A 23,406-nucleotide genomic window follows, 5' to 3' on the forward strand; every position below is an offset into this window, starting at 1 on the left:
ATAGGCAAATACACATATACATAAAATTAAAGTTATTTTAAACCATGAATGGTGGAAGATTATCCAATAAAAAAATGGAATATCAATACATGCTGCAGCATACATGAGCCTAGTCAGTACCATGTGTTCTGGCTAGTGTTTTCTCAGCATGATACAAGCTACTGTCATCTGAGTGAAAGGAACCTCAATTAATCCCACAAAGGAGACTCAATAACAAAAGCCCTGAACCAAAAAAAGGTTTATCATCTATTTCTCTCAAGCTTTAGAAGCAACTGTCATTTTCTAATACACTCAATCTATACATACAAGAATTCACTTTAAATTACCTAGTTTCAATTCATGAAAGCAAATTGAATTACTGTGATCTAATCACTCATTTAAATAAAACATGTAAAATGATAGCACTCTTCTATGAGATGTGCTAGTAATTCTTACTACACAGGTAATATATGTCTCTTCTTGATACTCTGTTAGAAAAATCAACCTCTACAACTCATGACTGAACAATCAAAGCAATGCTCAAGAACATCACTGAAACACCATGAAATGTTCAAAATGTGTATATTGCAGTCTTTGGAGAGCCTGCTCTAAGACTGCATCCATGGTTTGCAAAAATAAGTCCTTGGATGTGGCAGGAGTCAACTTTTTCTATATGAGGGTAATAAGGAAGAAGCATTGCTTTCTTGTTGTAATGTCTTTTATTTCATTTTTAAAAAACTCTATGAAAATCTCTCTTCCATACACATTTCTTTTCTCTACTCTGTTACATTTCTTCACATAGAGCTACATCTGTCTTCTATATCATTTACTTATTCATGAACTTACTCACACACCATTCAGGGAACAAGCTCTGGACAATATATAAATTATATTTTCAGGGTCACATAGCATTGCTTGAATAAACAATAAGCAACAAAGCCATTATGATATACAAGGAATCACACAGTTTCTTTCAGGGTTAGAAGGTCACACTGACCAGCTGGCAATGATTAACCATGACAGTGTTTGGCTGTGCCGGTGGGAGGCATGGCCTGTCTGCAAGTAGCTAGAGACATCATGGAGAGTGACAATAAAATGAAATTCAGGACTTGAGCAATAAACACATGTTGGCTGAATCATGAGTCTTATATCATAAAAGTGAGTTTAAGGGTAGGGGTAGAAAGTCAATTTGCTGAGAAGTTTTTGTACAGGGAGTTGTGTCTTTAATGTTATCTGCCAGGGTTTTTGCAAGTGAAAAACTCAAACCAAAGTTATTTCATGCCTGACCATGTTATAGCAATAGACACTTGGTAACTTGTCCTTGAGCAATTCACCTCTAGGGCAACTAGTCTATTTTGGATTTGCTTTGAAGTCTCAAATTAGAGAATCTTTTAAAAAGATAGGCATATACCCAAAAGAAGCACATTCATATAACAAGAACATCTGTTCAACCATGTTCATCGCAGCACTATTTGTAATAGCCAGAACCTGGAAACAACCTAGATGACCCTCAACTGAAGATAGAGAAAATGTGGTATATTTACACAATGGCAGAAAAAATGGAATCTTGAAGTTCACAGGCAACTGGATGGAACTTGAAGAAACCATTCTGAGCGAGGTAACCCAGTCACAAAAAGACAAACATGGTATGTACTCACTCATATGTGGATTTTAGACATAGAGTAAAGGATTACCAGCCTACAATCCACACTGCCAGAGAAGCTAGTAAACAAGGACTGTAAGAGAGATTATTCATGGTCCTCTGGAGAAGGGGAAGAGCAAATTGGGAGCATGGAGGGAGGGGAGAGGGAACCAGGATAATGAGAAGGGGAGAAGAGGAGGGATGAGGAAGACATGATGGTATAGGAAGGTTGAGTTGGGGGAAGAACAGAAGGCATCAAAATAAGAGATAATATAATAGAGGGTTACATTATAGGTTTAAAGAGAAATCAGGCACTGGAAAATGTCCAGAAATCTACAAGAATGACACCAACCAACAATCTAAGCAGCAGAGGAGAGGTTAATTCAAATGCCTTCTCCTGATAATGAGGTTGATTACTAATTCATATGACATCATATAGCCTTCAAACAATAGCTAGTGGAAGTAAAAGCAGACACCCACAGCTAAACCTTGAACTGAACTGAACTGAAATCCAGTTGCAGAGAATTAGGACTGATGAGCAAAGGGGTCCATACCAGGCTGGTGAAATCCATAGAAACAGCTGACCTGAACAAGGGAGAGCTCTCGTTCTCCAGACTGATAGCTGGGAAACCAGCATGGGATTGATCCAAACCCCCTGAATGTGGGTGTCATGAGGAGACCTTGGAAATCTATGGAAAGTCTATAAGACAGACTTTGAAGACCCCCTATGGAAGGCATCATACTCCCTGGGGGGCAGAAAGTTTATGGGATATGTAGGGTGTTAGTTGTGGGGGGGCAGGGGACCTGGAGTTTACATGTAAAATAGTTTTCTTTCTAACTAAAAGCAAAGAAAGCTATCTTTGTAGATGAGAATGTTACTATTTTCCTGTGTGATTCTGAACAATGAAAAATAAACTAGTATTATTTCTAAATATTAAATTTATACAATTAAGACAAAATCACCTTCCTGACTGTCAATAAATATATGTGTGACCATTAGATGGAATGAATTCACAAGATAAACCTGCAGGCAGTCAGGAAAATATCCATAACTATTTTTAAGGAAAAACACAGGATGATATGAGAAAAATAACAGAAATAGGCTACGAGTTCTTAGAGTCTGTTGTCCCATAAGTGTTGTTGAGAATGTTGCTACATCAGAGTTTCTCATCTGGTGGATCAATAACTGAATTATTGATTGCCAGATGTTGTAATTATGTCATGGCCAATGGCATGTGTCAGCATAGCAATGTGCACTTCTAGTTTCTTTTGGAGCTGTTCATTTATATCAAATATATAGATGCATGACTGCATTTGGTTATGAATGTATAACAACATTTTGCTCATAGAAAGAGTACACATAAATAATAATCAACTAAAACAGTACATTAATGTCCTTCACAAGAATATTGACAAGCAAATTAAAAACCTCATAGCTATGATCATGAATACAATATATTTCTTTTCCTATACAATATAGTTGCAGAAACACAAGAATCTGTTCTGCAATTTAAGTGCAAGTGGAAGAAAAACTGAAAAGCTTTATTCATCTTAGAACATTAAAATTAAATCAATATGAACTATTTTACCATTAGCAAAACTTTTGTTAATGCACTCTTGACCTCCTTGTTCCTCAAACTGTAGACCAGAGGGTTTAACATAGGGATGATCATAGTGTAAAACACAGATGCGATTTTGTCATTGTCCATGGAGTGACTTGATGTGGGTTGCAAGTACATGAATATAATTGTCCCATAGAAAATAGACACTGCAGTGAAGTGTGAGGCACATGTGGATACAGCCTTTCGATATCCAGCACTTGACTTCATCTTTAGGATAGTGACAAAAATGAATATGTACGATATCCAGATAACTAAGAGAGCAAAAAAGATATTGAAGCTCACTACATAAACAAGAACCAACTCACTGACATGCCGATCAGAGCAAGAGAGAACCATAACTGCTGGAATATCACAAAAAAAGTGATGAACCACGTGGGCCCCACAGAAAGAAAGACTGAAAGTGTCCCCAATGTGAATGGACGCATTCAGGAAGCCACAGAAATAGGAACCTATAGAAAGACACACATACACGCTTCTAGTCATAGTGGTAGCATAGTACAGGGGCTTACACACTGCTATGTATCGATCATAGGCCATTGAGGCCAGGAGATAATTCTCAACAGTAGCAAAGGCTACAAAAAAGAACATCTGAGTAGCACAGTCATTATAGGAAATGACCTTGTCTCCTATAAGAAGGCCAGTCATGACTGTGGGGGTGACAGCTGAGGAATAACAAAAATCAACAAAGGACAGATTGCCTAGGAAAAAGTACATAGGTGTATGAAGTCTTGAGTCCAGCACAATAAGGAGGATCATCCCCAGGTTTCCCACAAGGGTGATGGTGTAGATGATGAGGAAGGTGATGAAAAGGGGAATCTGTAGTCCTGGCTCATCAGTGAGTCCCAGCAGGAGAAAGTGTGTCACTTCTGTCCTGTTCTTCATGAGTATCATTTTTCAATCTTAAGATGGTCCATAGCCAGGGGAAAGGCAGAACATGATGATGAAGAAAAGCATCAGTGAGTACATATGCCTTTTGATCAAGAATCTGTACTTTGAGATTGTCTGGAAAATGGACCTTTCCCCAAGTCAAATCTGATCTTTTATTTATACATAAGGTTATACATAATAGATTTTAAAGATTATTAATGGAGTTCTACCCAATTTTAAAATTTTGTATTCCGTATAGTCATAAATAGATGGGGGCTATTTAATAATGATAAAAGCAATGTGTGGATGATCTCCAAATTTACCTCTTACTCCTTATATCTCACTTTCTCTAATGCTCACTTTTCATAGCCTGCTCTAAACAACCACTTTGTGAATCTAGGTGACTACTCTGTGAATCATCTCAATGATATTAGAACTTGCTTTCCTGTAAATTATGAAACACAAGAAATTGAGCAATTTATACATATTACTAAAATATGAAATGATAGTCTGTGCTTTCTGTCTCTGACTTTATTTAACCCTAATTGATTCTCAAGTATCAGAATTCAATCTGAATTTTAAATTGAAAATAACATTAAACTTAATTACATGGCTGCCTTGGCAAGAACTCAACATTATTTGAGTTACAGAGTTCTGTTTCTATTTCTAAGCACATATTTCTGTGACAGTCTTTTATCTCATGGAAAAGGGGCCAGGAATAAAGTGCCCTATAAAATAATCACTTTGGATGGCCACTAAGTTCATTGTCCTTTTTTCTTTTTTTCTTTTAATTAGAAATAAATTTATTTTACATATCAATCCCAGGTCCTTCTCCCTCCCCTTCTCCCCTGCCCCCCACCAACTAACACCTTACCCATCCCATACCATTTCTGCTCCAAAGGGAGGGTGAGACCTTCCATAGGGTTCTTCAAAGTCTGTCTTATTCTTTGGGATAGGGCCTAGGCCAACCCCCTTGTGTCTATGCTCAGGGAGTATCCTCTATGTGGAATGGGCTCTCCTATGCTAGGGATAAGTACTGATCCAATACAAGAGGTCCCCATAGATTTGCAAGGTCTCCTCACTGACACCCACATTCAGGGGGTTTGGATTAGTCCCATGCTGGTTTCCTAGGTATCAGTCTGGGTACCAAGAGCTCTCCCTTGTTCAGGTCAGCTGTTTAGGACACTGTGCTAAACATACATATTCAGAAAGTCAGGGAGTTCTCATTTTTCTCTGAAATTCTCCTCCTCTTCCTCGATGAGGTTGCTTAAAAACCACCATTACTGATAGAACATTTTGTAGACATACTTCAAAATGTATGACTTTCTCTCTATACATTTTCTCCATTTCCCTACTACAGCATCTGCTAGCTTTGAAGCTTATGTGTGTTTCTCTCAATCTCTAATAAAAGTATTTTCAAACACCATTCTGAGTTTATTTCTAAAGTATTTTACTAATGAGAATAAGAGCTGAACAGGGAAGCTGGATATCTAGGTAACAGATGTAGTATATCACTATGAGCAGTAGATATGTTGGGATAACTCAGGTGACAGTAGTCACTTCAGCTTGATGCAGTTCTGATAGCTAGCTACAGGCAGATAATCATAAGCTACAGCACACAGAGAGCTTTGGTCCATTCACTGTGTTGGATTCATTAGTCCTTACTACCCTCCCTGACCACTGACAAGTCAACAATGTAATCAGACCAACTTTGGATACTTCCATGGGAAGACAAAAGACTGTAAAATGTTGATGCTGATCACATCCAGGGATTGTTAGATTTCATGTAATGTTTGGACAGGAAGTGATCTGGTTTGTGCTGATTTGTTGTACATGGACACTGGGAAGGAGAGCTTCATGGCTGATGGTGTTCACCTCTCCCTCCTCATGTTTTCTTTCCTCCTGCAGTAGCACCACTGAGTAACTTTGCTCTCCAGGGTGTTCCTGCTCCCTCTGAAAACACTGATTGCTGCTGCTGCTACAATTCCCAGGGTGCAGTTTCCTTGTAAAGCATTTCTTCATTTGGTGAATTTCCACTTTCCTTCAACTTATTCTTTTTTTGTCCTTTCACAGAATACTAAAGTTACCAAGGTCAAAATAAAATTGAGAGTTTATGGTGCTCTCTGTCTCTCACAGATCTTTTAGAAGTGCCTTTTACTTTATGACAACATTTTATATGATGTGGCTGTCATATAAAATAACAATGTTTCAATTTCTCTATTTGTTTTGTTTCCTTGGATACCAAGGCTTATTTTACCCCTTAGGTTGGTACTTAATTCCTAAGATGAACCTATATCCTACTTGATGCTTTCAAAATTGCTGCAAAATGGCAGTTTTTTCCCTTGAGTTGAAGCCTTTGAAAGGATATCTACTTTAACTAACACTTATTCACCACCAAAAATCTACTGAAATTCTGAATAGTTCAGGTAATACAGCTATTATTTAGATTACTTTCAGAAAATACTATAGTCTACAAGTAAGAAGAGGATTGCACGAGAATGTATAACTAGGTATTATTAATAATGATTTTGGAGGTATTATTGAAAACACTCAACATTTAAGAAGTTACCAGTTTTTCTAAAGTTATTTCTTTATTTGAAAAAATTCAAGTTATTTATTTATTTATTTATTTATTTATTTATTTATTTATTTATTTGGTTTGTGGAGACAGGGTTGTTCTGTGGCTTTGGAAGCTGTCCTGGACCTAGCTCTTTTAGACCAGGTTGATCTCAAAGTCATAGAGATCTGCCTACCTCTGCCTCCTGAGTGCTGGGTTTAAAGGAGTGCAACACCACCGCCCAGGCTAAAATTCAAGTTATTTTTAAGCCTCATATTGCAAAAAAAACTCATAGTTTCCACACTTTTTAATGTAATGGTCATTTTATATGATTACAAGGGAACTGTTTACATTTTTAGTGAATCATACAGCATTTTTCAAATTTCAAAAAGATCTGCTTACTTTTGTATTTTTCCATTTTTAAATTTAGAAGCACTCTTATTTTATATATCAATCACCCCATTCCGTCACACTCCCATAGTCCTATGACCCCAGAGACCCCCACAATCCACGCCCCACCTATTCCCTAAGGACAGTGAGGCCCACCATGGGGGACCATCAAAGTCCTTCACATCATTTTCAGGAGGGCCGAGACCCACTTTCTAGTATGTGGGCTCTTGTGGATTTTTATGCCTTTTTTCTGCAATAATAGTAGCATCAATAGGAGATAGACAAATTCACAGATATTCAGTATGTATTGGTTCTTGCAAGGCTCATAAACATGTTGTGTAAAGAGAATACCTAAATTTCCTAAAAGAGAAGTTTTGCATTCATACCATGAACCCATTAGTTTTTTAAGGAAACTATTTGTATTATCCCTTTCTCTTTTAACACTACTCATGGTGTTATTGCTCACTTTCCATAAATTTCAAGTCTCACTGATAATGATGATGCAATATATAAGGTCATCAGTTCTTTGAAAGAAAGAACGATAACTCCAACATTTAGTATGAGATCATCAAGTCAACCACAGAATGCTGGTTACACAGACCTTTCTCACACAGTTATTAAATATTTTCATGATGCCTGACACACTGAAGAACAGAGGGAAAAAATAACATAAATCTACTTCTTAAACTCTACAAACCCTTCCTCTTTCAAAGAAGGGCCACTCACTTTCCTTACTTACAGATCAAAAATGAAACTACTGCATATTTCACTAAATTTATTACTTGTAAATGAAGAAAAAGATGACAGATCTACATGCTTTCATACCAATGAAAATTCTGTCAATATATCATTTACCTTTGAGTGTTTGTTAAACAATGCATGAAGTCTGACAGAAAATCATCAGTTACAAGGTGGCCCTGAAAGAGATAACAGTGAATACCATTCAAATGCATAGATGGAAACTTCTGAAACATGACATCAAGCACGTTGTTATTTAAGAAGCTAATGCATGAAGGACAAGAAAAGCTGTGTAGACTGGGTCATCCCTAGAGATTTCTTTTATGGGAATACCAGCAACTCCCAATCTCCTTTCTAGGAAGGAAGCAATTAAAACTGTGTCTACTTATATGCCTATGGGACGTGCTTCTGATTGAACTCAGAGAGTTATTAATGACAATGAAATAAGGAAGACATGCAGTTGGGAGAAAAGGTAAGAGTCACTGGGAGACGTAGAAGACTGGTAGTAGTGGATACATATGATCAAAATACATTATATCAACATATGAAATTATCACATAATGAATTAAACATCATGGAAAAACTGGAGAGACTGGTTATTCTCACTGTTCACTTGAGGTCATATTACACACCATGTGTCCTTTTAAGGTGTTTCTATTGATGCATACTATCTATATTCCAGAGACCACACAGTGTGTAATGTGTACTTTTGTGTAATGTGTCTTGCATATGTTCTACACAATACCTACACCAATATATCTGAGATTGTCTTATACAAATTGTAAAAAACCTAAAATAAATCTCAAGAGACAAAATGAGAGTCTTTTAATCAATGGAGAAGTAAAGATATTTGAAGTGGAGATATAATGAAATGTTAGAAAGGGTCCCTTTTTTCTGCATTAAATGTTCTAGTGTTCAATTAGTCTCAGTGAAGAGTCTGAAAAGAAACTCAAATACATGGGTTTTGCTTTATTAATATGCTTCAGTATTATTTATCAGTTTTAAGAACAAAATTTGAAAGGCTAGAGAGATTTGCAGTGGTTAAGAACACTTATTGTTCCAGCAAAGGATCAAAGTTTGTTTCCCAGCACACATGTCAGGGGGCAGACAACTGACCTGTCACTCCATCTCAAGGGGATCTGATGCCATTGGCCTCAAAAGGCACCTGAACTCATATATGACCACACACACACACACACACACACACACACACACACACACACACACACAACACACACACACACGAACACACACATACAGATGCACAAACTCTTAAGATGCTAAAATAATCCTTTAAAAATAAAATGGTTTGAAATGTAAATTGCAATATGATTTAAAAATTCTGATGAACGTATCTATAAAGATCTATTTAAAACTAAGTACTGTCATGGCAATTTTAGATTAAGGTCTTTCCTATGGAGTACAAATAACACATTAGGCATAATTATTATCACATTAGTGGTGATAAAATGCATCAAGATATCATTTATTATCAAAGAGCAAAAAGTTAGAAGAAGTACCTCTGTAAAAGGAGCTAGATTGATTACTACTTCAATTTCCTTTTAGTTCTAAAATTTTCAATAGCATTGACTTTGCTAAATCTGGAACATTCTGTCTCACTTGCATGAATGAAATTTTCATATTTGATAGTCAGAAAAGCAAATTTTTCATAGCAAATAAATAAATATTCTATTAGTTCTGATTGTGTTCATATCCCTATGTAACCAGAGTTTGACTATGAGTTTGGGATTTAAATAGCATATTCCTAGAGATGAACTCAACCAATATATTTTTTGGTGTAAATGGGCTTGGCTTTCTAAAGGGGACCAAGGACTAATGAATCTATGTTCATCAAGAAAGAGAGAATGGCAAACCAAAATGCTATTTGGCAAAATTAAAATGTAAAATATCATCATTGGACACTGAATATAAAGCATGTGAATAAAATGGTGTTTATCAAGAAATGTGTGATAACCTATAACCCATGGAGGGATACTCTGTCATCTCAGGATCAGGGAGGAGGGCCTAACACCTCCCCCAAATTATGTGACAGATTTTGGTGATCCCCCATGGAAGGCCTCATCCTCCCTGGGGAGTGGATGGCAGGTGGGATAGGGAGGTTGAAGGGGGCCAGGAGAGGATGGGAGGGAGAGGGAACTATGATTGATATATAAAATATGATGGTTTCCAAATTAAATAAATTATTTAAAAGAAAAAAGAAATGCATGATAAGCTTTGAAATAATATATCAGCTTAAAACTTCATGTGTTGGAGGCTAAGACTCAAGGTGACTTCATTAATAAATGAGACCTTTAGGGGAGATGCTTAATAAGTGAAGCAACCTTCATTGTGGCATTGTGTGTTCATCTCATAGGAAGCAATGAAGCCATTTCCAGATCATTGAGGATCAGTGTACATTTACATGGCTATTAGGGAGTTAGCCTGTACCTCTTTGTGTGTTTCCTTCTTCCACTTATTAAGGATTCAGAATTCATACCTGTGAGAACAGTAAATACTCAGGCATTATGCTGGCCTGCTCCTGTCACCTAGCAGAATGCATTGAGGCAGTACCCTGGTCAGCCCAGGATTCCATGACTGGTAGTCTGCATGCAGGTGGAAAGAACTGCTTTAAAAGACAGACACCAGCCCACTCACACTCCTCTCTTTCCCACTCTTTTTTCTGCTGTTCCCCTGGAGCAAAAGGACTTTTCATGTCTCACTCTTCTCCTCTGTGTTCTCTCTGTCTCTGTGTCTCTATGGCTCTTTACCTCTTTTCTCACTCCCCCTTCTCTTTCTCATAAAAATCCTCACTAAGCTGTCTGCCTGGGATGTTTTTCCCATCCTTTGTCACCCTTGCCTACCATGGAATCCTCCAAGCTTCCCCTAGTGCTTTATTGTAACAAGAACTTTACAGCTTCTATATATTTGCTTTCTATCATGAGGAAATAGAGCAAAAATATGTCCAACAAGGAAGGAACCCTCACATTACTTAAAATAAAGTTGTTGGCAATTTGAATTTGGATGGCCAACCTTCTAAAGTCTGAAAAATAAATATCTGTTGTCTCTACATTTTATTGTTTAAAGTGTTTTGTCATAAGACAGATAAACCATCACATCATGAATGATACTTTTGAAATTTTTGTCAAACATAACGTGCCTTGTTACTCCACATGTCATGTGTGGAAGACAAAAGGAGATAAGGAATATGATTGCCATTTTAACTCCTGGATATGTTGCTGAGGATAATGAAACCAGTCCAATCTTGTGAATGGCTGATGTGGAAACAATAGGATAGTAGATTTGGGTTATACTTCCACTTGAGCAATGCAACTTAGGAAATTTGACATCCATACTTTAGTGGCATTCATCCAAACATTCTTAACACAGTTTAAAACAGCATACTGATATCTCTGAACTAGAGATATTTCTTTAAGTGTTCAGTTTTTTCATTGATTGCTCTGCCAACTCCTGTTGTATTCTGCCTGTGGCTTTTATATGCCAATGAACACGAATTCTCATGGGTACTAATGATGTTCAACATGAAAATTTGGGCTTGCCAGTCTCCAAAACTGAGTACCACTTATTATTTAAAACAAAAATAAAATTATGGCACCTGTGCTTCGTTGAATGTACATGATTTTTATTAACTAAATTTCTTCATCAATTGTTTTACCCAAGTTTCCACCCCCTTCCTCCTGCCATTCCCTCCCCCAAACCTCCTCTCTGCCCTACATCAAATCCACTCCCCCTCTGTTTTTATTCATAAATGGCCATGACTCCCATGGGTGTCATCAGAGCGTGGTATATCAAGTTTGGTAGGACTAACCTCCTCCTGTCATATGAAGGTTTTATAAGAAAACCCTGTATGAGGCATAGGCTCCCAAAATCCTGCAAAAGCCTCAGTGATGGGTCTCATTAATTCTGCTTGGAATCCTACAAAACTCACAGAATTTTTTAAAACAAATGTCATTGATTTTGACTATTGAATTTCACTTTGAAACTTTGAAACTTTCCTGTATTTAGCCAATGTAAACATGGTCATATCCATTTACACATGTTCCTACAAAATCCCCAAGCACAAGCAAACATGAGTATTTCTGTAATTCATAGCAATTTTAATTGACAAAATAATTAATGTTTAATTACATTGCATCCTCCTCTCCTAGTTTCTTTCATATATATATATATGCTTATAAAGATTCTGAGTCCATTTAGTATGGTTTCTGTTTATCTAATTTCAGGTCTGACCAATTATATTGAACAAACAATTAGGGGTCTTGTACCTGGAGAAACTAGTTCTCCCTTTCTCAGTCATTACTTGCCTGTAGTACTCTCCCTGGGGATGATATTTTTCCCCCTTTGCATAGCATTTGTACTGATCCTGTCATTTGTTTAGGTCTCTTTGGGCAGCATTATTGTTGATGTATCATGGGTGTTGCTTTCATTTCATTTCCTTTGTAAAAATTTTATTAATGGAGGTCAATTAGTACTATTCATATGTGTGCAATTGTGAGATTTCATTCTTAGAGTGAAAAACATATCAATAGACACCCTCCAAAGAAAGTTTGGTTATTACAGGTGTCGCATTTGGAAATGAGCCCTCCAGAGTCACTTCCCTGCACTTACACCAGTTGTAACATCTCTAACAGTCTCTGCTTCAAATACAAAGCTTCTTTAAGAGGACTTACAGACACACTAATCTAAGGGTGTAGGGGAAAGTATTTAGATGTCAGTTGGAATATTTTACTTAGTTGTGGGATTTCTCAAATACAAATATCAATTATTTACATGATACATTGAACATATTAATGAAATTTAAGGTTTTATTTAAGTGATGTGCTACATGACACTTAATTAGACAATAATTCTTAGTAAAACTTATTAGAGGGTTTGATATTCTACTTGATAAAGGGAATCCCAGGACAAAATTAAGAATAGAAGTAACAAGTGGAAACTTAGTGAGAATGTACAAAATAATGTTTCAGTAGAACAGAAAATTAGCAATATCTCTTGAATTATGCTGAATGTAGCTGCTGTTGGTAATTATTGTATGTGATTCACTATCATAATATATGATACAATGATTCAAAATATGTGTTAAGCTAAATTTCCCATATATGTTACTCATCAGTTATTTTTAGATAAGCTATACTGGCAAAGACTTCTGACATAATAGAAAACATCACAATTTTTATCAGCATGTTTAAATTATATACAAAAGTTTTCTTTTAGAATTTTATACATACACAGAGGTATTTTTAAACTATTGTCTAATTTATCCATCACTTTCTATCACACATGTATGTGCTTTAATGTATGTGGTTCATGCATGTATGAGCATGTGTGTATGAAAGTAGAAAAAAATATTTGAACCATATATTCAAACAAACCATTTTGTGCTCCCATGAAATTTATATTCCACAAAAGAAAGATTGATAGGTATTTATAATGTGAATACATAGTTTGTGCTATAACAAAACTATTGAGAATGACATTTGAGAGCAGAACACTATAGGCAGTGAGTTGAGTACAACTCAGCCATGAAGGTGGTGACAACAGGATTTTTTGACACAGTAATATTTGAGCAAAGTCCTGATAGGAATGAGATCATTTCTCAAAGTTCCTGAGGCAAGGTCATATTTATAACAGTAATGAGCAAACAATGATGAGACTGAAGAGATGACAGGAGAGATTACAAATAAACAAATGTAGAAAAGAAATAGCCAGCTGTTTCGTAAGAATGTACACATTATTGCTCTTTTGTTATAAGTCTATTTAGTAGTAGAAAAAAACATAGATTTTTAAATTTTATTATATTACTATGTTCTTTGACAAGGTATTCTATTGAAAATTAAAATATGAACATATTGACCATATAAAGCATCATGATCAATAGAAGTACTAATTCATAGGGGATGTCAGAAAAGTACACCTTACTTTAAAACATTCACAAAGCTCTTTCACTGTAATTTAATAATTCATCACCTGAAAGTGGATTTGTAGAATGGCAATAAAGTAAATAAGTAATATGTAGCTTTTATAACATAATATCCTAATTAAAAATTAAATTATCAATAACAAATGATGATGGATTATTTTTTCTGTTGTCCACTGAAACTATATATATATATATATATATATATATATATATATATATATATATATAGAAATGGGAAAGAGGAAGGAGAGAAAGAAGGTAGATGGAGAAGGGGAAAAGCAGAGGGTGGGGAAAGAGAACAGGAGAGAACATAAGTGAAAAGAACAGAACCATCTACCCAGACAGTGAGAGGAAGAACAGGTCCTTTCTCTGGCTTCTATTCTATTCAGGGGAGCCTACAATGAAGGAGATGCTATCAATACATATTGATGACAGCAAATTTTTATGAATTCACTTCTGTAAGTAGAAGATATTTAGAAAAACCCTTTCAGGCACAACTAGGCAAATCTCACATATTTAAATGGGTTAATCTGAATCCAGTGAAATGGACAGATGATATCAACCTCCAAAACAGCCATACAATATAAATTAAAAATTACTCATGTCCATGAGTGTCTTTCTTCATAAGTTGCCCATTTGCATGTCTGTTGTTCACAAGCTTCTCTCTACATTTATGTGCTTTAACTTCAACATGCTAAAGCAAGATGAAGAAAATGAGTAAATCCATCAATATCCTGATTTAAGGTTTTGTGAGCAATGCCTCATGTTTTACACACCATAATTTAGGTGAATTTTTTAAGAAATATTTTTGTTTGTTTTTTTCTGCAAAAAAAATGTTTCCTGGACTTTCACAAAAGTTTAAATGTAACTCAGGAACAAGAAAATATCACAAAGATTGATCCCAAGTATCATGAGTCTCTGAAGTGAGAAAACAAAATCATGAAGACTTTGCCTCCCAAACTATTTTTCTGAATGCACCCTTCACTTCTTTGTTCCTCAAGCTGTAGACCAAAGGGTTCAGCATGGGAATGACCATGGTGTAAAACACAGATGTCATTTTGTCAGTGTCCATGGAGTGACTGGAGCTGGGTTGCAAGTACATGAATATACTTGTCCCATAGAAAATAGATACCACACTGAAGTGTGAGGCACATGTGGATACAGCCTTTCGATATCCAGCACTTGACTTCATCTTTAGAATAGTGACAAAAATGAATATGTATGACATCCAGATAACTAGGAGAGCAAAAAATACATTGAAGCTTGCTACATAAACAAGAACCAACTCACTGATATGTCTGTCAGAGCAAGAGAGAACCATAACTGCTGGAATATCACAAAAAAAGTGATGAATCACATGAGCCCCACAGAAAGAAAGACTGAAAGTGTCCCCAATGTGAATGGAGGCATTCAGGAAACCACCGAAATAGGAACATATAGAAAGACATACATACACACTTCTAGTCATAGTGGTAGCATAGTATAGCGGCTTACACACTGCTATGTATCGATCATAGGCCATTGAGGCCAGGAGATAATTCTCAATATTAGCAAAGGCTATAAAAACGAACATCTGAGTAGCACAGTCATTATAGGAAATGACCTTGTCTCCTATAAGAAGGCCAGTCATGACTGTGGGGGTGACAGCTGAGGAATAACAAAAATCAACAAAGGACAGATTGCCTAGGAAAAAGTACATAGGTGTATGAAGTCTTGAGTCCAGCACAATAAGGAGGATCATCCCCAGGTTTCCCACTAAGGTGATGGTGTAGATGAGCAGGAAGGTGATGAAAAGGGGAATCTGTAGTCCTGGTTCATCAGTGAGTCCCAGCAGGAGAAAGTGTGTCACTTCTGTCCTGTTCTTCATCAATGTCGTCTTTCAATCATAAGATGGTCAATAACCATGGGCAAAGAGAAACATGATGATGAAGAAAATCATTAGTGAGTATTTATGCCTTTTGATCAGGAATCAGTACATTGAATTCTCTGGAAAATGGACTTTTACCCAAATCAAATCTGATGTTTTATCTATAGAGAGGGTTATATTGAAGAGATTTTTAAAGATTATTAATGGAGCTCTACTAAATTTATAATTTTGTATTCTATATAGTCATAAATATATGGGGACTGTTTAATAATAATAAAAACAATGTGTGGATCATCTCCAAATTTACCTCTGACGATTTATATCTCACTTTCTCTATTGGTCACATTTCAAGGAATGTTCTAGACAGCCACCTTAGCTGATGACTCTGTTAATCATCTCAATGATATTAGAACTTTCTTTGATATAAATTATGGAACACAAGAAATTGAGTAATTTATTTATATTGTTAAATTTGAAATGCTAGCCTGTGAACTTATTTATTTCTGATTATCAAGTATCAGAATTAAGTCAGACTTTTACTTGAATTGAAATAGCATTAAACATAATTACATGGCTGCCTTGGCAAGAACCTAACATTGTTTAAGTTGCAGATTTCTGTTTCTATTTCAAAGGGCACATTCCTGTTACAGTCTTTGGTCCCAAGCCACAGGGGCCAGGAATAAAGTGTGGTATAAAAATGGTATTTTTGGGTTGCTACTAAGTTCTTTGTCCATTTTCTTTATCTGTATTTTGTACACTGTTCTAAGCTTACATATTCCGAAAGTCAATGATTTCTCATTCTTTTTCTGAATCCCTCCTCTTCTTTCTTGGTGAAGCTGATTAAAAAACATCATTGCTGAACAGAGAACATTTCATAGACATAACTCAAAATGTATGACATTCTCTATCCCCTTTCCCATCCCCAGACTACAGCAACTGCTAGCCTTGAAATTTACCTGTGTTTCTCTCAAACTCTAATAAAAATTATTCTCAAACATCAATATGAGTTTATTTCTAAAGTATTTCATTAATGAGAATAAGAAATGAACAGGGGATGTTGGGTATCTAGGTAACAGAAGTTATTAAAATGTTGATGTTGATCACATCCAGGGATTGTTAGTTTTCATGTTATGTTTGGATAGGAAGTGATCTTCTGGTTTGTGCTGACTTGTTGTACATGGACACTGGGAAGGAGGGCTTCATTTTAGATAATATTGACCTCTCCCTCCTCATGTTGTCTTTCCTCCTGCAGTAGCACCACTGAGTATCTATGCTCTCCAGAGTGTTCCTGCTCCCTCTGAAAACACTGATTGCTGCTGCTACAATACCCAGACCCAGTTTCCTTGTAAATCATTTTTCATTTAGTGAATTTCCACTTTCCTTCAACTTACTCTTTCTTTCATCCTTTCTCAGCATACTAAAGTTAACAATGTCAAAATAAATTTGACATTTTATGGTGCTCTCTGTCTCTCACAGATCTTTTAGAAGTGCATCTACTTTATGAAATCATTTGATATGATGGGAGGTAATATAATAACAATGTTTCAGGTTCTATATTTGTTTTGTTTCCCTGGATACTGAGTTTTATTTTACCAGTTTGTTTGCCCCTTAATTCCTTAGAAGAACCTATCATCCTTCTACATGCTTTCAAAATGGTTGCAAAATGGGCAGGTTTTTGGTTTTTTTGCTTGAGTTGAAGCCTTTGAAAGGAAATCTTCCTAAGAAAACTCATTCCCAACCAGACATCTACTGAAATTCTGAATATTTCAGGTTATACACACCTATTATTTAGAATACTTCCAGAAAATAGTATAGTATACAATTAATAAGATATTTGTATTAGAGTGTATAAATGGGTTTAATGTTGATTTTGGAGGTATTAGTGAAGAAAATCAACGTTTATGAAGTTACCAATTTTCTATTTTTAAGCCTTATAACTTCAGTAAACCCATATTTTCCACATTTTCTTAATGTAATGATTATCTGTATATGATTGGAAGGGGACTGTTTAAATATTTTAGTGAATATACAGCATTTTTGAGATTTCAAAAACATCAGGTTTCTCTTGTGTTTTTATGCCTTTTTCCTGCAATAATAGTAACATAAATAAGAAATAGAAAAAACCAAAGATATTCAGTGTATCTTGTCTTGGTTTTTGCAAGATTCATAGACAAGATGAGTTAAGAGAAGACCTAAATTTCCTAAAACGGAAATTTTTGAATTCATACCTTGAAACAAATTTGTTTTATAAAGAAACTGCTTACCTTATCCCTTTCCATTTTAACATTATTCACAGTAAGTGTTACTGCCCAACTCACTTTCCATAAATTTCAATTCTCACTGAAAATGTTTATGCAATATATTAGGACATCAGTTCTTTGTAAGAAAGAAGAATAACTCCAATGTTGAGTATGAGATCATCAAGTCAGCCACAGAATTCTGCTTATACAGATATTTCTCTGTGATGGATTGAATATTATCATACTGTCTAAGACATTGAAGAAAAGAGGAAAGAGAAAATGAATATGAATCTACTTCCTAAACTCTATAAAGCCTTTCTCTTTCAAAGTAGGGGCACTCACTTGCCTTACTTACAGATAAAAAACTAGAAGTTTGCATATCTAAATTTATTACTTGTTAATGAAGAAAAAGATGACAGGTCTACATGACATCATACCAATTAAAATCTGTCAATATAGATTTTACCTTTGAGTTTTGTTCCTTATCCATTCATGAAGTCTGACAGGAAATCTTCATTCATGAGGTGGCCATGAAAGAGATTACAGTTAATATCATTCAGATGCATAGATGAACTCTTCTGAAACATGACATCAAGCATGTTGCTTTTTAAGAAGCTAATGCATGAAGAACAAGAAAAACTGTGTAGACTGGGACATCCCTGGAGTTTTCTTTTATGGGAATACCAGCAACTCCCAATCTCCTTTCTAGGAAAGAAGCAATTAAAACTGTGTCTACTCATATGCCTATGGGAAGTGCTTCTAATTGATCTCAGAGTGTTATTAATGGCAGTGAAATAAGGAAGTCATGAAGTTGGAAGAACCCTGAGAGTCACTGGGAGAGGTAGAAGGCATATGCATATGGTGGATGAATATGATCAAAATAGATTACATCAATACATGAAATTATCACATAATCAATTAAACATCATGGAAAAACAGGGCAGGCTGGTTATTCTCACTGTTCACTTGGGTTCATATTATATGCTCTGTGTCCTTTTCATGTGTTTCCATTGATGCATACTATCTATATTCCAGAGACCACATATTTTTGTGTAATGTGTCTTGCATATGTTCTACAAAATACCTACACCAATATATCTGAGATTGTCTTATACAAGTTGCAAAAAACTAAAATAAATCTCAAGGGCCAAAATGAGAGTCTTTCATTAATGGACAAGTAGAGATGTTTAAAATGGAGATGTAATGAAACTTCAGAGAGGGTCCCCTTTTCTGCATGAAATGTTCTAGTGTTCAATTGGTCTCAGTGAGCATGAAAGAAACTCAAATACATGTGTTTTGCATTTTTAATATGATTCAGAATTATTTATCAGTTAAAGAGTAAAATTCAGGAAGCTAGAGAGATTGCCCAGTGGTTAAGAACACTTATTGTTCTAACAAAGAATTGAACTTTGTTTCCCAACACCCACATCAGGGGACAGACAACTGACCTGTCACTCAAGCTCAAGGGGATCTGATGCTATTGGTCTCTGGGCACCTGCATTCATATATGGCCACACATACCCACACACACACACAAATACACAAACTCTTAAAAAATATTAAAATAATCCTTGAAAAATAAAATGGGTTTGAAATGTAGGTTACAATATAATTTAAAAATTCTGGTGGAAGGCAAAGGACACAGTCAACAAGACAAGATATGCCCCAATCCCACATCCGACAGAGAGCTGATCTCCAAAATTTACGAAAACTCAAGAAGCTAGTCTCCAAAATACCAAATAATTCAATTAAAAAGTTGGGTACAGAGGGGCGTAGGCTGTGGAAGCCTGGCAGCCGCTGAGGCAGAGGTGGTGTCAGCTCTGACTGCAGACTCAGCTGCAGACACTGCAGGGACAACCGCCACCCTCTAGCTGCAGCCGCCGCAGCAGCTGCAGCCTCAGCCGCCCGACTGGATCACAAGCCCAGCTCTCCAAGGCAGCCCTGGCTGCTAAACTGCTGACGCTCAGCGGCGTGTTCGCCATGCACAAGCCCAAGGTGCCCACGTCAGCTGAGCTGCTCAGTCTGCTGAAGGAGAAACTGCTGGGCAGAAGCTGGGATGCCTTTGGAGAATTGGGGAAAGCGACCGACACGCTGGATTCTACCGGGAAGGTAACCGATGAGAAGCCGTACGATAAAATAACACAAGAAGATATTGAAGGCATTCTGCAGAAGTTTACTGGGAATATAATGCAAGTACCCCACTCTACTCTGCTCTGAAGAAGGATGGACAGAGGCTGTCAACGCTCATAAGAGAGGTGAAGCTGTGGAGGCCAGACCCGCCAGGCTAGTGACTGTGTACAGCGTCTCCTTCCTGAGATTCCAGCCACCACGCTTCACACTGGATGTTGAATGCGGAGGCGGCTTCTACATCAGAAGCTTGGTCAATGACATTGGCAAAGAACTCTCTTCCTGTGCCCATGTGCTGGAGCTGACTCGCACCAAACAGGGGCCGTTTACACTTGAAGAGCATGCCCTCCCCGAAGACAGATGGACCATTGATGACATCGCACAGTCCCTTGAACAATGCGCATCTCTTTTGCCAGATGAGTTGGCGTTTAAAAAACCAAAATCTGAGAAATCCAGTGACCAGGCTTTAAGCTATGAATATATAACTTTAAGCGAGACAAAGAGGGAAGAGGATGAAATTAAGACACTCCGAGGCCGGCCCGGGTGGTGTGTGTGCCCTGACCCAGGAATGGCCACCTCTTTGCAGAATGTCTTAGTGTTGTTGAACGATGAATGTGATTGGATTAAGACAAATCAGCTTTCTGAATTTGATCTTTCCTTAATCTTTTTCGTATGAAAAAGTAAACAATTTTCTAATTACGGAAAACAGGTAGTCCTGTTAGTCTCACAGAAGACCCTTGAATTAATCGGTACTGGAGACTGCTTCCTGAACATAACACCAGTAGCACAGACACTGAGATCAACAATTAATAAATGTGACCTCCTGAAACTGAGAAGCTTCTGTAAGGCAAAGGACACAGTCAGCAAGACAAAACGACAGCCCACAGACTGGGAAAAGATATTCACCAACCCCACATCTGACAGAGGGCTGATCTCCAAAATATACAAAGAACTCAAGAAGCTAGTCTCCAAAACACCAAACAATCCAATTAAAAAGTGGGGTACAGAACTAAATAGACAATTCTCAATAGAGGAATCTAAAATGGCTGAAAGACACATGAGAAAGTGTTCAACATCCTTAGTCATCAGGGAAATGCAAATCAAAACAACTCTGAGATACCATCTTACTCCTGTCAGAATGGCTAAAATCAAAAATACCAATGACAGTTTATGCTGGAGAGGATGTGGAGAAAGAGGAACACTCCTCCACTGCTGGTGGGAGTGCCAACTTGTACAGCCACTTTGGAAATCAGTATGGTGACTCCTCAAGAAAATGGGAATGAGTCTACCACAAGATCCAGCAATTCCACTCCTAGGCATATACCCAAAAGAAGCACATTCATATAACAAGGACATATGTTCAACCATGTTCATAGCAGCATTATTTGTAATAGCCAGAAACTGGAAGCAGCCTAGATGCCCCTCAACCGAAGAATGGATAGAGAAATTGTGGTACATTTACACAATGGAGTACTACTCAGCAGAAAAAAACAATGGAATCTTGAAATTTGCAGGAAAATGGATGGAACTCGAAGAAACCATTCTGAGCGAGGTAACCCAATCACAAAAAGACAAACATGATATGTACTCACTCATATGTGGACCTGCTTTATGATACATAGTAGTGACCATGCTTTATCAGAGCTGTTTTTAATGATGTTGCTCAGAATGGTTTCCTCCCAGATGATGATTGAGAAGCTAATTTAAAAAAAAAATGGTGCCAAGTACCACAAGAGTAACAGAACTGTGCTGTTTTCTGGGATTTTGTTTTTTACTTTTTTTTGTTGTTGTTTGTTTTTTTGTTTTTGTTTTTTTTTTTTTTTTTAAATGGAGTGTGCTGGATGTCTCTACAATTTTGTTCAAATGACTGCAGAACCTGGAAAAGCTGTTGCTGCTATTGATGCATAACATATTGCCATTATTGATATATATATATATATATATATATATATATAATTGAAACTCAAATATGTGATGAATCCAAGGTGTTTCAGTGAGTGCTCACCTGTGCATGCAAATTTGATTTCATCTTTAGTAAGTAGTAAAGTTATATGCTTGCCAAAAAAAAAAATAAGTGACACACTGGAAGACAAATGTCACACAATTTCAATTTTATGTGTAACCTAGAAATGATGAACTTATGGGAGCAGAGAGCAGAATTGTGGCTATTAGGCTTCAATGTGGGTCTTTTAACAATGGGGAAATGATTGGTTTAAGGATATAAAACTGCAGTTGGACAAGAGGCATGGACTCTGTGAAGTCTTGAGGTCTACTGAGAGCATGATAAATATGGTTGATAACAATATGCTATATTTTAAAAGTTGTGAGATAGTATACTTTAAGTGTTCTCAAAACAAAAATGATGAATATGTGTGATATAACATGTTAATTGGTTTAATTTAGCCATACCATTGTGAACATACTGTATTATGTATCATAATTGTGCATGACTTTATTTATGAGCTAAATAACTGAATGGAAAAAAAGTTGGGTACAGAAATAAATAGACAATTCTGAATAGAGGAATCTAAAATGGCTGAAAGACACTTAAGAAAGTGTTCAGCATCCTTAGCCATCAGGGAAATGCAAATCAAAACAACTCTGAGATACCATCTTACATCTGTCGGAATGGCTAAAATCAAAAACACCAATGACAGTTTATGCTGGAGAGGTTGTGGAGAAAGAACACTCCCCCACTGCTGGTGGGAGTGACAACTTGCACAGACACTTTGGAAATGTGTATGATGATTCCTCAGTAAAATGGGATTCAGTCTACCACAAGATCCAGCAATTCCACTCTTAGGCATATACCCAAAAGAAGCACATTCCTACAACAAGGACATCTGTTCAACTATGCTCATAGCAGCATCATTTGTAATAGTCAGAACCAGGAAACAACCTAGATGCCCCTCAACTGAAGAATGGATAGAAAAAAATGTGATACATTTACACAATGGAGTACTACTCAGCTGAAAAAAAAAAAGGCAATGGAATCTTGAAATTCACAGGCAAACCGATGGAACCAGAAGAAACCATTCTGAGCAAGGTAACCCAGTCAAAAAAAGACAGGCATTGTATGTACTCACTCATATGTGGATTTTAGACATAGAGTTAATGATTTCCAGCCTGCAGCCCAGGCTGCCAGTGAGGCTGGTAAAGTAGGAGGACCCTAAGGAAGATATACATGGACCCCTAGGGAAGAGGAAAGGGACAAATCTCCTGAGAAAATTGGTAGCATGGGGAGAGGGGAGAGGAAACTAGGAGAATGTGAAGGGGAGAATAGAGGTGAGGAAGACATTATGGGACAGGGAGGTTGAGTTGGGGGAAGAACAGGAGAGAGATATATAAGAGATAATATAATAGAGGGAGACATTATAAGTTTAAAGAGAAATCAGGCACTAGGGAAATGTCTGGAGAGCTACAAAGATGACACCAACTA

General features: G+C 36.7%; 2 protein-coding genes and 1 pseudogene across 2 annotated transcripts; 1 reads left to right on the plus strand and 2 right to left on the minus strand.

Moving 5' to 3' along the window:
- Nucleotides 1-3,201: 3,201 nt before the first annotated feature.
- On the minus strand, nucleotides 3,202-4,134 carry LOC100761347 (olfactory receptor 5B3). The gene has a single exon (XM_027406787.1). The coding sequence runs from the start codon at nucleotides 4,132-4,134 to the stop codon at nucleotides 3,202-3,204; it is 933 nt and encodes a 310-aa protein (XP_027262588.1).
- Nucleotides 4,135-14,670: 10,536 nt separating this feature from the next.
- LOC113834773 (olfactory receptor 5B3-like) lies at nucleotides 14,671-15,600 on the minus strand. Its single transcript, XM_027406788.1, has one exon. The coding sequence runs from the start codon at nucleotides 15,598-15,600 to the stop codon at nucleotides 14,671-14,673; it is 930 nt and encodes a 309-aa protein (XP_027262589.1).
- A 36-nt stretch (nucleotides 15,601-15,636) lies between these two features.
- Nucleotides 15,637-20,643, plus strand: LOC113834781 (annotated as a pseudogene).
- The last annotated feature ends 2,763 nt before the right edge of the window (nucleotides 20,644-23,406 follow it).

The sequence above is a fragment of the Cricetulus griseus genome, chromosome 3 (genome assembly GCF_003668045.3).
Source record: "Cricetulus griseus strain 17A/GY chromosome 3, alternate assembly CriGri-PICRH-1.0, whole genome shotgun sequence".
Lineage (NCBI taxonomy): Eukaryota > Metazoa > Chordata > Mammalia > Rodentia > Cricetidae > Cricetulus > Cricetulus griseus.